The following is a 16,842-nucleotide window of genomic DNA, read 5'->3' on the forward strand; positions in this document are numbered from 1 at the left end:
TCTCACATTGCTCTGCTCTATTTCAAACGCTTTCTACTGTCTTCAGACATTTTAATAACATTCTAAAACATTTTATTTTTAGAAACATAACTTTCAATTTAAAAACGTTACATAGCACAGTGTATCTGCCCGGCTACAGTAGATACTAGTTATTAAACATTAAGCATGTCTAATCTACGTAGATAGGTGCAAACGAACATAAAATATCAACAGCAGACATAAAACACATCGAAATTAAAAGACACCACAAATGAGCTCAAACTAGATACTGTAGAATATCCCAACCCGCTGGACACTGTATTTATACTCACACTGACGTCATCTCCAGCAGGCGGCCCGTCACATGATCGGACAAGTCACGTGCCTTCACTTCCTGCTGCCACAGCCGGGACTCTGAGCGCTGGAGCTGGAGGTCTTTTTTCTCATCCGACTGTATCATTTATTCTAACAAAGTACAGCAGGCGAAAATGTCCAGCTTTCCGGAGCTGTATTTTAATGTGGATAATGGCTACCTGGAAGGACTAGTGCGCGGCTTTAAGGCTGGGATCCTGTCACAGGGCGACTATTTGAACCTGGTGCAGTGCGAGACGCTGGAGGGTAAGTGGATGGCCTGCGACTCGTCTTGTTTCAGGATTTTAAATTGCTGCTGAAATATAACATACGCCGCCTTTTTGTACGTTCTGTCGGTACTTTCCTGGGCGAGGGAGTGGGGTGGCGAAGTCCCGTCTGCTGTGGGGGCCTGGAGTTTGTTGACAGCCGGGACTCTCGCTGTCGATTCAGAGATACAGACTGGCCGTACAGACCCGGAGACACTCTACTGGCGGCCTGGGCCCTGGGCCGGGGAGACGAGCCCGTTCGAGCTGCCCACCGTGCACTGGCGGAGCCCTGAGCCGACCCCTCTGCTGCAGGGGCGAGTCTAGCCGGCCGATTCAGCATAAGGGTCATGGGCTGAGTTAGAGGCTTGCGGTAGTTTTTTTAGGTAGAGAACCAAACTGGTTGTTTCGAGTCGAGAGGTGGATTTTCTTTGGGGACACTTTTACATTGTTAAAATAACAAACAAAGCGTTTGGTGTAGTTTGTTTTCATGTAAGCAGAAGTAACGAGCGCAGCCTGTCGGAGGTGCCACCTGCCCCCTTTGAGAGCAGCAGTGAAATAATTCACACCCGCATACTCAAGGCAAACACTTGGCTTTGCTGAGAAAACCGCTATCTTGGACGACAGAGTGAAATGTGTGTTTTTCAATTTGGTATGATCCTGAGCACTGACCGCCTAGGTGTTAATTGAGTTTCTTTGAGACCAGTGACACTGATTGATGTGTCAGTCATGACAGGCCTGTTGCAATTACTGCTTTTGTAAACTAATCTGCCAGCACAGGTTTCATGCCAATGTTAATAAACACAATATCCTGCAAATTGATTTTTTTAGTGGTGTATCAGTGCCTTAGGTGCTCTTTACTGTATCTTCCAGCTCAAGCTCTCTTTGTAGCAACCCCCCCTCAACCACACACACAGCATTTAGGATTTATGTACCAACAAAGAAACGTGTTGACACAGCAACATTCCTGGGTTGTGGTGGAAAACAGGCATTTGCTGAAACACATTTTGCTGTAAAATTTCCACCCTTAGGCTTTCTGTTCTGCTTTCTCAGGAGGGGCTATTACGCCACTCAAAAATGGCGCGTGTGAGCTGAGAGAGTGTGGTGCAGTGGTCGCTTTGAGGGCTCAGGTGCCTGATGTATGTGCTCGCCATCTTTAACAGACCTGAAGCTGCACCTTCAGAGCACGGACTATGGGAACTTCTTGGCGAACGAGGCCTCCCCCCTCACCGTCTCTGTCATCGACGACAAGCTGAAGGAGAAAATGGTTGTGGAGTTTCGCCACATGAGGAATCAGTCCTACGAGCCGCTGGCTAGCTTCATGGACTTCATCACGTAAGTGGCCACTGCAGACAAGAGATGACAGTACAGGCGGCAAAACGGAACAGGAAGGAAAAGATAAAGCTCATAAGATTTCTAAAACAAAAAAATACAGAAAGGAAAATATGGCAGTTGTTGAGGACATGGGCTATCCCCAGTGGTTTCATTGACCTTCATTTTTCACTAATTCTGGGCTTCTCTACTGTTACTCTTGACAAGCCAGGCCCAGACTGTTCGCTGGCAGTGACTGGTCTCTCTGCTGTGTTGTTTGTAGGTACAGCTACATGATTGACAATGTGATCCTCCTGATAACGGGGACCCTGCACCAGCGTTCCATCTCTGAGCTGGTGCCCAAATGTCATCCCTTAGGCAGCTTTGAGCAGATGGAGGCAGTGAACATTGCTCAAACCCCTGCTGAGCTCTACAACGCTATCCTGGTGGACACACCTCTGGGTGAGCAGCTCCTTAAAGTGTGCAAATTGGCTAACGTAGGACTGGTGAATAGTGCATCAGATCAGCTCTTTAACATTTTCATCTCATAACAGTCACAGGTGCCCAACCATTACAAGTAGGATTCTCCCTACCAGTGTAAATTTTAAGTCACAAATGTTTTAGTCTAAGAAAAGGGATCTCTTTCTCAATTAAAAAAAATTAGGTTTCCATAATCTGTTAATAATCACTTTGTTCATTTTAAGTACATTAATGCTTTTAATGATAAACCTTAACATGCCATCCTCACAAGTCTTTTAAATGTTCTGTCTTTCAGCTGCCTTCTTCCAGGACTGTATATCTGAGCAAGACCTGGATGAAATGAACATTGAAATTATCAGGAACACTCTTTATAAGGTGAGTTGCCCGCAGACAGGAGGAGCAGCTGTTTTTCTGTTCTCTCTCCAGTGTGGAATCTGTGAATAGTCTCCACATCTTCCTCTTCTGGCTGATGGCTGACATTCAGCTGAATAACCACCCAATTTTCAGGATTTAGGGTGTGCTGATACAGACTTTTTAGTACGTAGTACTGGGTAGAACCCAGTCTATAATGGTGAGCATGCCATGGCTACCCAAGGACAAATAGTAACCTACAAGAGAAATAGAAAACAGTTGTGCAATGGGTCACAACCCACAATTAGTTAATAGCTAATGGTCGACAGCTGCCAATCCCTTCGCTGGCCACACAAACTCAGTTCAAGATTGTGGAAACAGGAAGTTCCCCAGTGCAAAAGGTACTGAAATCACCCATGAAGGCATCTGTGCCATGAACAATTACCTTCATGTGGGTAAACTTTTTTTCTTGATTATTGTAAAAAAAACAACAAATGTTAAGTATGATGGTTTGGTGTTCTGTTTTCTCAGTGCTTTCCCTGCCTTTAATTTCTTAGGCTTACCTGGAGTCTTTTTACAAGTTCTGCTCAACCCTGGGCGGCACTACAGCAGACACCATGTGTCCTATCCTTGAGGTGAGCTAATGCAGGTCATCTCATCATGCTGCACTATCTCCTACAGCTTTAAATTCTATCTCTGTATCCTTTTAGGAAACTACTTCCAAATCAACTAGAACAGATCTTTTAATCTCTATTTAATGGCTGTAGTTGAAAGTAGGCCCACTGTAGCAAAGCTGACTGTGTGTGTCCATCTGCAGTTTGAAGCCGACAGAAGAGCTTTCATCATCACCATTAACTCCTTTGGGACGGAGCTGTCAAAGGAGGACAGAGCCAAACTGTTTCCTCATTGTGGGAAGCTGTACCCGGAGGGACTGGCCCAGCTGGCCCGGGCTGATGACTATGAGCAGGTCAAGGCAGTGGCAGACTACTATCCTGTGAGTGTACTGAATTTGACCTGGGTGTGAAGGCGGGGCTGGGTGACCTGGTAGGCACTGCTGGCTGGTTAGTGTGACGCTGTGATGATGGTGATGTGTAGCACTATGGTGAACCAGATGGGCTGCTTCTATTTTCTATGCTGTTATACACTGTAATCTTGCTTAACATCCTCACTTGAGTTTTTGGCTGAACCAGTGAAGGCCTGGTGGACTAATCCGCCAGTCTATCAATATACTACTGAATAGGCAAAATTCTGCTAAGTATGTTGTCAGAAATGATAAATAATCCTGTGTGGAATAGAAAATCTACTGGCAAATAATTGTTAAAGATTGATGATGATAGATAATGAAGCAATAATTGTAATGCTTACAGTCCACCTAATACAACTATTAGTGTAAAGACAGATGACAATGTGGAATCCCACAATAAATTAATAATTTGTCCTTTTAAATGATGAATCATTCCTTGACTGGCAACAACACATACGTTTTTTATACTGCTTTCACCAGTTTCAACAGCTATGTGAGCGAAGCAGACTGAAGAGTTGTAGCTGGATGAAAACAATGTGTTCTATGTCTATTGCAGGAATATAAACTTCTTTTTGAAGGGGCTGGGAGTAACCCTGGAGATAAAACTCTTGAAGACAGATTCTTTGAGCACGAGGTGAGGAACATGAAAGCTCTAGGGAGATTCTGGATGGGCGTTATCCTTAACACATTTGTTTGTCTGCTTTACTGCCACATGCTTCATTATGAAAACAAGTATAGCAGTAGTAATGCCAAGAAAGATCAAGGCAGGACATTGCTGTTAGCTATGCTGTTTACATATTGCATGCTGGAGAAGCGTATTACAGATCCCTTTAACAGGCCAATTCTAAGTTTCTACAGAGGGTATTGCAACATAATTTACAATAAAAAAATGGATTGTGAAATCCAAACTTGAGCTTTCTTTGAAGGAGCTCTATGATGGTTTGGCTTTTGAGTTAGCATTTTCTTTTCTTCGGTTGGTTTGTTGCACATCTTGAGCAATTAAAATGTATGGAACTGTACTTGAGAAGTTATGAACATTTGACCTAAATGTTGAAAAGCAGTTTTGTCCGCATGTAGATCACATTCTGTATTGTTTTCAGGTAAAGCTGAACAAGTTGGCTTTTCTGAACCAGTTCCACTTCAGTGTGTTTTATGCCTATGTGAAGCTGAAAGAGCAGGAGTGCAGAAACATCGTGTGGATCGCCGAGTGCATTGCTCAGAGACACCGAGCCAAGATCGACAACTACATCCCCATATTCTAAAGCAAGCTCTGCAGAGCTCTGCACTGGCAGGTTGTACGTGATGGTCTATCACTTTGTATGATTATTTCAAAAATTATAAAAACCATACAAGGAAAATTATATTGTACTGTTATATGAAGTGTCTCATCTCTTTTTTTTTTTAAATTGGCTAGTTTAGTTATTTAATTGGTATTGTTTCTAGCTGGATTTTAAGAAATAAAGGCGCCAAATGGAAAGTGAGCCTGGTTCTGTCTAGCCAGCATCAGATTATTCCTAGCAAAAAAAATGGATTTGTCTTTATTTTACATGTATTCCTGGGGTCTGGCTACAGAAAACATGGTTCATTGTGCAATGTCATCATCACCTGATCTGCAGTTTCCTGAAGAGTTTCATGCTCTTAGTACATTCTCACCCATGTAAAAGGTGATGTTCACAGAAACACTGTGTTCTTAATTGTTACAGCTTGAAAACAGTTGTTCTTAATGTGAAAGTCTTGTGATTCCCTTGATTCTTTCAGAATTGCTTAGAATTGCTGCTCATTTGGTTCAAACTGTACTAACCCTCTGGGTCAGTGAGAACCATTTTACCTGATGGGTTTTTATTGTGAAACACAACAGATGTGTTATTGAGGGTTTAAGTACAATGCAATGTAAAAGTTCAGTTTATTTTAATCCCTTCATTGTTACCATTAAATTGCCCTCTAAGAATCTAGTTGTACAAATTGAGTTGGTGTTTTTTGTAATCATTTTCCTTTACTACTTTAGATTTTGCTCCATTTTTCCAGTTTTTTCATTGCTGCTGTTTGTTTTCTGTTCACTGATCTGTCAGTTAAGCTGGAACTTGTCCTACTGCCTTTAGAAAAGGCCTCTGATGGGACACAGTCAGTCTGATCATCTTCACAGCCTAACACACACAAGCGAGTGGTGCAGACTGGTTTCTTGCTTCGCTGAAGCTGGACATTCCATTATTCTCAACACTTTCACAAGCCCCAGATGTGCATGCTGACCAGAGGACCAAATGGTTCGTATGACTCGTCCAGGACTGAAATGCTTTTTACTGGCCCTAGATTTCTTGCCATACTCATTCTGACCGTAGTACACAGTGATGGGTATCTCAGACCCAGAAGTGCATCACCAGAACTCGCACAGAACAGAACACAGACTGGAAGAGCCCTCAGTAACAATCTCAGCCGCAGGGGCACCTGGAGCACTGCAGTGGCTTCTGTTCCAAAGCAGAACTTCAGTTTTAGTGTTACTTACAGTATGCATGTTTGAGAAACTTATAACATTCCACTGCCAGGTGTTATTTCAGTTGTTTGTATGGGTGCAGAATTTTGTTTTTCACTGAATTTTGTTGTGGACAACCAGGTTGTAGTTCCCTTTATTGTTTCAAGCAAGCAATGTTGCTTCTAGGGTTCTGTTTCTTATCACCTCTTTCAGCATGTTGCATGTAATGTATAGACCCATGTTTGAATAATCAGAATTGTGTTTCTAAAAGGAATATTCTCCGTCATGAAAATGTGCTCAGTTAAAATATCTGGGTGCGCTGTTTGATTTTCACCGTGATCCGGATTGCCAATCTCTGTGAAAGCATTAAAACTGAAAGAAAAAAAGCTTTTGTGGCTAATGTGTCAATGAGGGCATCAGTGTAGATTAATGTTTAAAAAATATGACAGAAGAAAACTTTGAGTAAGACACATTAAAAATAAGTTATGAAACCAACTCCTTCTGCAGGGCTCCACTTTCTCCAGATTTATTGAAACAATGTTGTAATTATAGACTGTTTTATACTGTACTGTCTTTAATGGTTTGGGCATGATAACAAACGTGCTTAAACTTGGGGTTCACAACCATATTTGTTTTCCTTGTTATTTGGGGTTATGTGGTGGAGGTTTGATGTTGTTTTGCCATGAATAGTACAAAGATGGAATGTGGCTTAGATGGAATAATCCCTTTTTCAGTAATGTGCGTACTGTGGTTGGAGGGACTCATGGGGTTCTGTCTGCTAGCTGTGTCGGTTCTGTCTAGAAGCGGCTTGGTTGAGCTGTGCTCCTTCCCCTCATATAGATGTAGACTTTCTTGGAAAGTATACGGTAGCAGCAGAATTTAAATTATTGTATTGGAATTGATAAAATGAAGTTGTATTATGTGGAAAAAAATATTTAACATTTAAAATAATATGTATAGTTTATGAAAAAAATGCCTGACTCTTTGTAAAGCTTCATTGTGCTGTATATATTTGTGTGGCTGACTGCCATCTGGGATTCGAGATGTGCTCTTAATCTGGTTTCCTGTTGTGTGCATATTGTGTTTATCTTCAGTGTGACAATAAACACCTACCCTCAATTACATGGTGCAGAGTTTATTTTTTGTGGACATATTTTACTTGTTTAGAAATGGAGCTTAGATACAACACATCTAAAGACGATTTGAAAACAAAATCCAAATTATAGTACCTTAAAATTCCTTGCGCTGGGTACTTTGTGTAATTATTTGCACTCAGTGATCAGAGTGTTTTGGATTCATTTAGAATTTGATTAAATTGTGTTTTTGATCACTTAGCATTTTGTTGAACTTGCTGAAAAATGGAGTTAATGTACTTTTTATGTAACATCACTGTTGCCACCTTCTCGCCTGAATGTGTCAGATCTTGCCAATTAAGCAGGGTTGGGCTGGTCAGTACTGGGAGAGATGACCTCTGAAGAAAACCGGGTCACTGCTGTAAGTGATGTTGGTGAACCAGCAGCTGATGCTCCTCCTTCTGCAAGACTTTTCCAAGAATTGCCCCAGTATGGTGATTGGTACCAGTGTTGTAGCAGATGCTGTCCTCTAAATGAATGGAGAGGTTCATTGGAGGTTTCATTTCACACCTCTCTACACCTATTCTGACTTCACATCTCCTGATTGGCCTCTCTTTCTGTCCCCTGCTACTGCCTCTCGCTCCTCCTCTCTACCAGCCTTTGTTCTCCCGCTACATTGCCTTTGCTTACTGCCTTGTCTTTCTCACACCTGAAGAAGGCTCCACGGCCGAAACGTTGTGTTTTCTTTCTTCTTTTTTTCAGCATGGAATAAACCTTTTACTTGTCTCTCTTTGAGTTGTTGGTTTTTCTAGGTATTAAGTGAAATAAAGATGATTTTTGCTTGTCTGCCTGGTCTGTGTAGTGTGGTTGCTCGAGCAAAATGGCTGTCGTACATAACCCATTGGGATGAAGGGGAGGTGTCTCCTATATGTTAAGCATTTTGGAATCCTTTGGAATGAAAACAGTATATAAATGCATAGGAGATTGTGAGTAAATGACATAAAACATTTTCAGCTTGTAAAGATTAACTTTAAAAAAATAAGCTTCTGTTTCTAATGATGTTTAATGTTTTGTTAAAACTTTTGCCTACTGCAAATATATTTATAGAGGCTGTAACTATGGACCTGGCAGTGCAAAAATATTTGTACTTTGCCTTCTGTGTTTGGTCAGTTCTTTGGAAAACATAGCAGAATGAATGTACATCTGCATTTCTTCATAAATATGCTTATTATTCAATGGAAATGTCTAGGTTTACACAGGTTACAATAATGTTTTCATTCCTGAACAGAGGAGATTGTTTCCTCCTTACAGAAGTTATCAATAGCCTGAAAAGCATTGACAATAGCAATTGATTCGACAACTTCAGAATTGGAAATTTAATAAGGACTTTGGGAGACAGCTATAGGGATCCATACAAATTCTTAAGTTAATATTCGTAGATGGTTCTGGATGTATCCCACCTTGCGTCCCGTGCTTGCCAGGATAGGTTCTGGCTTCCACTGACCCAATATTGGACAAAGTGGATAGAAAGTTAATACATGGAATTTAATACCATTCCACTATTTAGCCCAGTGTCACATCAACTGAAAGGTCTAATGCCCAAATTTGAGTCCTAAATTGAGTATTTGGACCTTAGTCCACACCTTTACTTGCTATTTGAAAAATAGCCACAAGGGGGGGCCATTATCTTAGCGAAAATACTGCATTTTTTACTTCCTTTTACCTGCAGAGGGCAACATTTGTGATCTTATCCACTAATACTGCCACAGGGCTGTCTCTTTAGGTGTACACAGTACCTGAAATATAGCTTTAGAAATGAGCAGTACAAGTAATGAGGGTAAGCATGTTATGTGTGGGCTTACATGATTCCTGAATTGTCTGCTATGGTGGAGCACAAGTGGAGCTGGCAGTGTAATTACAACAGTGTTATATTGTAAAGCTACAGGGTTAACGTGGGCGCCCTCGCCTGCTGCCATCTCAGTCCCCGTCAGGGACTCGAACCCGGGCCTCCGGCGTCACTCAACAGGGACCCAGCCTGTTGAGCTAAAGAGAGATCTCCCCTCAGCCCAGTGGCTGTGGGCCCTGCTATTAAAGGGAAAGGCGGTGAAGTCACCCCTCTGGTAAGCCGGCTCTTACACATTCAATGGTGGCTGTATGCGTTACACTCTCCCCCGCTTAACTAGCCGTCCTTGGCGAAGGGCTATGCCATCCCGCGGCTAACACCAATGTAACGCTACGGGGTTCAGGTGGGTGCCCTTGCCTGCTGCCGCATCAGGTCGGCCCCCCACCGTCGGGGACTTGAACCCAGGCCTCTGTCGTCATTCAACAGGGACCCAGCCTGTTGAGCTAAAGAGAGATCTCCCCTCAGCCCAGCGGCTGTGGGCCCTGCTATTACAGGGAAGGGCGGTGACGTCACCGCTCTGGTAAGCCGGCTCTTACACACTCAATGGTGGCCGTATGCGTTACAATATTAAACATGAGCCTGATTATCTCCGTGGCACACACCAGTCTTATGATACAGACATGTACACTGGCCACTCACGTGGCACAGAAATTATTACACAGTTGCTATTGACACAGTTGTACACTGTGATGGGAGCCCAGTCCTGTCTGGACACATTAGGGTTAAAGTGCTATAGCAGTAAGAACCGCCAGATTGGAAGAGCAAGCCTCAGCAAGGTTATGGAAAGAGCTGGATCCAACTGTTTGGATTTCCTGGGATCCTATTGACTTGGGTCAATAGGCTACTGAGCAATTACATGAACAATTTTTATGTACCTATGTTCTTATTTTTAACATCAATGAATCTGAATAAAAACATTTTCCTTTCTAAATCTGCATAACAATTTAATATAAAATTTTAAAGTGTGTTTCAGATAAACCCAATCATGTTTCTAAAAAGAAGGTTTCAATTACAAGCCGTAGAAAGCTATAAATTGCTTTTGAAAGCACAGATTCTGAATCCACTGTTATACAAATTTAGAAACATAAATTCCAGCCCTAATGAGACAGTAAAAGGAGAACCCTAAATATCACTGTCTTTAAGATTAATGTTGATTGATGGTGATTATTGTTTCAACATCTCCTCTTAAACAAACTACAGGTGTGTGTGTGAGAGGGGATCATCTTGCCAGCTGGATCATGCTGGGACACTATGAAAGCTGTGAAAACATCCTTGGGCAAAATTATACATTTACATAAGCAACTGGGTTTGTGTCAATTTTGTGAGTGTGAACATGAATCTCTTCTTCCTGCTAAGGCAGCAGGTTATGGCTTGATGCATCTGTTGATGTGGGGTGTCCGTACTCACCTGCCACATCCACACCTCTCCTGCATCCACACCTCTATTCCTGCAGCCACACTCCCCTCCTCCAGCCACACTTTCTGTCCTGCAGCCACACCTGCCCTCCTGCATCCACACCTCTAATCCTGCAGCCACACTTTCTGTCCTGCAGCCACACCTCCCTTCTGCAGCCACATCTCCCTTCTGCAGCCACACCACCCCTCCTGCAGCTGCACCTCCCCTCCTGCAGCCACACCACCCCTCCTGCAGCCACACCACCCCTCCTGTAGCCACACCTCCCCTTCTGCAGCCACACCTCCCTTCTACAGTCACACCTCCCGCCCTGCAGCCACACTTTCCATCCTGCAGCTGCACCTCCCCTCTTGCTGCCACACCTCCCCCCTTCTACAGCCAAACCACCTGGCACTAAAACACTATATAAAGATTATTTAATTTCTCCAGGATCGAGTTTCAGTTTCAGAAGAAGCCCCTAATTTTTTTCTGCCACAGCTTTAAAAATTAATTTTGTCAGGTCTATAATTCCAACTTTCATGTTCATTCAGACACCTCTATTTCATCTACCAGACAAGTGTTACAGTCTGTGCTGATTCTATTTTGTATTCTGGAGCTGTTTTTCTTACACTTGAGTTTCGAACTGCGACCCATCCCTGGTCAAAATTACACACTTACATAAAGAGTTCAGAGGTTCTGCCCATCAATGGGCAGATTTCAGAAGGCTTACAGACGAAGAGAAACTGAACCAGGGTGTCACGAATATCAGTCAATTAGTCATGTGACAAAATAAAACAGGACGTGTTTCAAAGCTTGGATTCTTCCTACAGTCCAAAAACATGCTGGTGCGTTAATTGGCTTCTGGAAAAACTGGTTCTGGTGTGAGTGTGTGTCTGCCCTGCAATGGACTGGCTTCCTGTGCTTGCTGAGATAGGCCCCAGCTCCCTTGCGACCATGTACTGGACTAACTGGTTAGAAAATCTTCAGATATTTCAAAGCCTGAGGAGGATTACAAGTCTAGTCTGTGGGGAACACCGGATTTATAAGGCTGTTTCCTTATGAGACCTTATTACTTTACGCATTGAAAGACTTATTCTAGAGGCTCAGCTGATGGTTTCCCCATCCAGGGCCCTCTGGTTAAACCAACAGCTTCCATAAGACAGCACTATTTTTCTGCTATTGTCATAATTTCCTTAGAATAATTGCCCTGTTTTCCTTTGTTTTGTTATTCTTCCCTTCCAACAGTACTTTCATTATATTATTTATTGCTCCTGTGATACCCACAACATGTGCTCTGATTTTCAAAAAGACAAGCAGAGGAATCCTTTCTCTGGCCCTGTGTGCCAGGAAGTGTGTCTCTTTCTGGGCACTGGGTGGTTCAATTTCTGCACCTCCCTACAGACATCCCGATTTAATTTCAGCCTAAAACTGGCATAGATAAAATAGTTCATCTACTGTATATATCTAAATTATTTTAATAACTTTGTTCCATGTTATTCCCAGCCTTTCAGTATTAATCACTGTTTTCAGTGTTTGTAAAAAGATTAAGTGAAATGGATCAGGAGAATGTGTCTTTGGTCCCCCTTTCAGGTTTTTGGAAGTGACACTCCTTTCACTCCTTTTTTTCCTTATTCTATTAGTTCCACATTTTCAACTGTCAATGATCCAGGGAGCCTGAGCAGTGTGTGTGAAAGGTCTATGTGTTCTCTGGGTAAGGTGTGTGTACAAATGGTGGAGTCCTGGGTTGAGACAAAGCTCTTACAACACGTAACAGGTGATTCCCAATGGAATTCACAGGAGCCCAGTCCCGGAGGGAGAGACACCTGAGGGCCAATGTGAAACCTCTTTGACAAGGTGAGTTGCTTCCACTGTTCTTCCTGCTGTGTGCTGTATAATAATCGTAGCCTGTAACTTTCCCATGGCTCTGTTATATAGTTCAGAGATGCCGTATGGGCTGACCTGTGTATTAACATCATGAATGTGCAACTCTTGGTTTATCCTGCTAGTAACCATCTCTGTATAATAATTGGACATTATTACATGGCTTACATGTTTGGAAGAGATGTGAGATATTTTGTAGCACTTCTTTTCTTTAAACAGAAGTTTGTCTTCATATCCATTTATTTCTAAGAAGGTTGCTCTTGGAAAGCAGGAGGAAAATTGGCAAAACAATCATTCTTGGTAAAACATTTTACTGTGCACTACTGGCAATGCAACTGTTTGAATAGGAGTACTGGAGAACAATGAACAGAGCATGTGAAAGATTTGTCTATCATTAAAACGCAAAGGCTGCTTAAGGATAGTGGCCAAACATTGGAAAAGTACATCTTGGGTCAGCCAGGAAATTAAGTGCAATGCTCAGAGAGAGGTTGTGTGTGTCTGGCAGCAGGGCTCTGCAGTTCAGATGTGTCCTTATTATAACATTTTAGCTGAACAGGCTCTTTGCTCTTGAGCAACACATAATCAGCGGGACTTAACAACAGCACTGGAGCTTGACTTCTCTTTCTCTGGTCTGCTCTTTCCCAGTGGATGAAATTAATGTACATAAAAAGACTTCAAGCGCCAACATTATGAATGCTTAATATGATTAAACATGAGGTCCAGTGGATGTCCTATAAATAGTTCCGTCACAAAGGAAGGTAACGAGGCGCAGTGGGTTGTTTTGTGCTCATTTTTAACCTCATTCCCACTCCTCTTTCATTCTCACTCTGCCTGAGGACTGGCCTCCCTGTCCCTTGTGCACTCAGGAATTTGGCACTCCAGCAACATATTGCCTCGCAGAACACTGAGCACCATGCTTCAGCTGCAACGCAGAAGCAGCTCTGGCCTGTCAGATAAACAAAGCCTTTGCTTTGGTGAGAATAACCCTGAGCCTCCCAGTGTACCTGTTAGATTGGACAGCTGGCTTCACTCTCTGTCCCAGTTTGCGCCTTTACCAGCAGCACTTCCAGCAGTTTTGCACACCAAGGATTTGGCTTATGAAGGGGCACCTGTGCTTAATCCGTTCATGCTGGCTGGGCCTGTTAGAGCCCCAGAGAGGACTTGAATGGCCGTAATGCATTAATTGGAAAAGACGCAAACAATTGAGATAAACTTTTGAACAAGCACCTTCAGCACTGCCATAAGAATATCTGTCTGAGTATAAACCAAACTGAGGCTCTATAAGTTTTCAGTACTACTGTGGTAATGAGCAGCAGGCACATACTGTATCAGTACACTGTCAAACCCTACTCAGGTAAAAGTTCCAACTACTGGACAAATCAGACAGGACAGGAGGTTGACCTTTTGAACAAGACAGGAAGACTAATAATATAGCTTGCATGAAGCTTGTAGATTGTTATTCCATGTGTATTTTGAAGCACATCCCCAGGTTCCTAACCTTGAACATGTTGAAAGTCCCAGAATTTTATATGGGAAAGCATTTATGTTCTTAATGCTCTTTGTGGTAAAGTTTCCATAAGCAAAGGTACTGCCAGTGCACAGTTAGACTTAATGCCATGTTTCCCCAATGAAAAAAAAACTTCAAGGAATTACTCAGAATTCAAAAGAGGGAGTTCTCAGAAGTGCTTCCCTTGGTTTTGAGCTGTTCCTAGCAATATAAGAGATATTTCAGCAAGTGTGCCCTGACAATTTTCCACCGACAGAAACATGAATTCAGATACCCACATGATAATGCTGCCAAGTGTAGAAATTAAACTTTTTGCATTTTCCAGTGTTCTTATCCTGTTTTCAAAGAAGTAATCTATTAAAACTTAGAATTCATTTAATTCAAAATGATCTTATCAACAATGGAGCATCGTTCTCATCTTGAATCCTGAAAAGAGTCCCACAAAGCAAACAAACTGATTATTTTTTTTAATGCTTGGACAGCTCTGCTTTGATTTCACATTCTTTACGTTCTGAAGAGAGAAAGGTGGCCTGAGCAATGACAGGCTGTAAGAACAAGCTTCATGATGATCTTGTAGCACACAAGGATATGAAATCCTGTAATTTCAAATCTCCTTCCTAGCAGCTAATTGTGGATCATCTTTATCTAACAGATAGAGTTCTTTGTATAATACCATTACTGTACAATCAAAATCCTGCAGCCACTGCACAAAGCACTGTGTCAAAGATTGACATTACACCACAAAACGAGCTAGTCATCAGTAAACAATGGTAAAATAAAAATGTAGCCATGGGGACCATGGAAAAGTAGATTATGACTTGTACATTAAACTGACCAGTTATTTTATAGATTTACTGATGTTCCACATAAACTGTGACATAGACTTGGATTTATATAATAATTGTAAAATCAAAACCAACCAAACCAGATAAAAAGAAATACTGTGCACATTTCACCATGCCAGAGTTTCATGATCAAAACCTTTAAACCCACAATGAGCAGTAGAGTTTCCTAATCTTTGGTTTAGTGGCACATGCTACAGTATGTGCAGATTGTACTGGTTTCTCAGAACATAGCAGCTGGGGGGAATCCTGATTTAGAAGGGCCATGGAGAAGAGGGTTTTGGGAGAGGATGATGGAAATGGTCCTGTTCCATAAGGTTATTCAGTGCTGAATAGCATGTCTTTTTCCTGGAGACTGGTTCAGGGAGGAATATCCCTGAATTCCACAACAGCAGGCCAGTTCAGCCCAAGGCAGGACCACTATTCTTTCTTGTAACTACAAGTCTTGTGCATAAACATTTTCTTATTACAGAACTTTATTATTATGTGCCTGCATCAGTTCCTGTTTGTTTTGCACTCATATAATCTTACAGCTCTGGTCCTGTTGCAGAAAGAGTGAGCAAGCTTTGCTGTGGGGCAGAGAGCTCCAGATTCACTGCTCCTCAAGGTCACCCCAGACCCCTCGGCCCTGAGTGCCTCTCTGGGAGGCCTGAGGCCAAGTTCTGGGATAATTTATTTACTCCACACACTATTGTTCCTGTGTGGCATGTAGAAATCTGCCCTGCGTCCTTCAATCTTCAATCTCTTCTTTCTTTTCTTAGTTTTTTTCTGGCAGAGACAAGATAAACACTTGCCATGGTTGGGTGAAGCTGTCATTAATTCACAGAGCTGCTCAGAACACTCTGCACGGATACTGCACTGTAGCTGGATAGACAGGCCAAACATAAACACTTCCACAGCACGGAGACTGGGTTTGAAAGCCCAGCTAAACAAACCTCTCTCTGCTCAGCAGTGACCCTTGAGAGGCTCCTACCTCTAATTGTGTTGAGCCCAGCTCCGTGTAGATAGAGACAGGCTGCCAGCTGAACCGTGTGAACAGACAATGGGTCTGTGGATTCGAGGGGTGTCCTGTTGATTCCGGAATGTTGTCCCAGCCAATTGCACAAGGGGAGGGGCACGGCCCCCAGGTCTCTCTGTGTGCATCGGAGGCAGCGCTCCGGCACAAGTTAGTCTGGCTCATTGTCTCTGTGGCCGAGGTCAGCTGTCCTATTGTGAAAATACAGTCATGTTTGTACATATATAACTGGTTGCTATAGTTCTCATAACTTGACATGGCATGCCGTTGTTTTCATTCCTTTTTTAAATTGCCCATTGCTTCACAATGTTCTTGTTTTATTGTTGGACAGGCTTGTCCGTACTTTGTTCAGGCTTACTGTCTCTAAATCACTTACAGTACAGTGTGAATAAAACCATGTGCTGCATATATTGGGTGACAGGTCATCTTGATGAACCTACCATGTTGTGTAGTACAGGAAAACGCAAAGATTGCCTGTTTCTGTTCTAGACATTATTGTGTGAAGGTCACACACAAAGTGAGTGTAACTGTTTTGTGCTTTAGTGAAAACAGCACAGCACATGTCCCATGTTCACCTTTATGCAAAGAGTTTAGCAAAGGAGCCATTGATGATATTGCATTGTGTTCAGTTTATTTTTGGATGTGGGAACAAGTTGGAGATGAAATGTCAAGTAAAAAAAAGCTTGACCACTAAGGAAGAGATATCTCAAGGCTGCACCAGCGAAGTGCAACTGTGGAGTGCCTGGTGTTCAGACACCTGCCTTCCAAGCACAAATTCTCCACAGGGACAGGAGGTCAGTAACCTGTGAATAGGCCCAAAATAGGCCCAAACTTTCAAGGACACATAATGACTGAAAAAAACATTCTCTGGATGTCATGTTAATGGCTTTCTGCAAATGAAAGGGGTCTCATGACTAACAGAGAGAGGTATTGGGTTATTTCCAAAAATAATACCAATTAAAAAAACTTGATAAGAAAACAACTGGCAGTATCGTTCTGCTTT

General features: G+C 42.4%; 1 protein-coding gene across 1 annotated transcript; it reads left to right on the forward strand.

Moving 5' to 3' along the window:
- The first annotated feature begins 355 nt into the window (after positions 1–355).
- Positions 356–7,345, forward strand: atp6v0d1 (ATPase H+ transporting V0 subunit d1). Its single transcript, XM_088939239.1, has 8 exons — positions 356–597; positions 1,757–1,928; positions 2,188–2,366; positions 2,680–2,759; positions 3,293–3,370; positions 3,553–3,729; positions 4,316–4,393; positions 4,860–7,345. Exons 1-8 carry the CDS (start codon positions 468–470, stop codon positions 5,019–5,021), a joined length of 1,056 nt encoding a protein of 351 aa, XP_088795365.1. The 5' UTR covers positions 356–467; the 3' UTR covers positions 5,022–7,345.
- The last annotated feature ends 9,497 nt before the right edge of the window (positions 7,346–16,842 follow it).

This window comes from Atractosteus spatula, chromosome 21, assembly GCF_055471065.1.
Source record: "Atractosteus spatula isolate fAtrSpa1 chromosome 21, fAtrSpa1.hap1, whole genome shotgun sequence".
In the NCBI taxonomy this organism is placed as follows: domain Eukaryota; kingdom Metazoa; phylum Chordata; class Actinopteri; order Semionotiformes; family Lepisosteidae; genus Atractosteus; species Atractosteus spatula.

Bases quoted from the DNA above. Each gene is read 5' to 3' on its own strand.
- atp6v0d1 (XM_088939239.1), top strand. From the start codon at position 468: ATGTCCAGCTTTCCGGAGCTGTATTTTAATGTGGATAATGGCTACCTG. The intron at 598-1,756 runs GTAAGTGGATGG...CATCTTTAACAG, and splicing joins GCAGTGCGAGACGCTGGAGG to ACCTGAAGCTGCACCTTCAG. The intron at 4,394-4,859 runs GTGAGGAACATG...TATTGTTTTCAG, and splicing joins ACAGATTCTTTGAGCACGAG to GTAAAGCTGAACAAGTTGGC.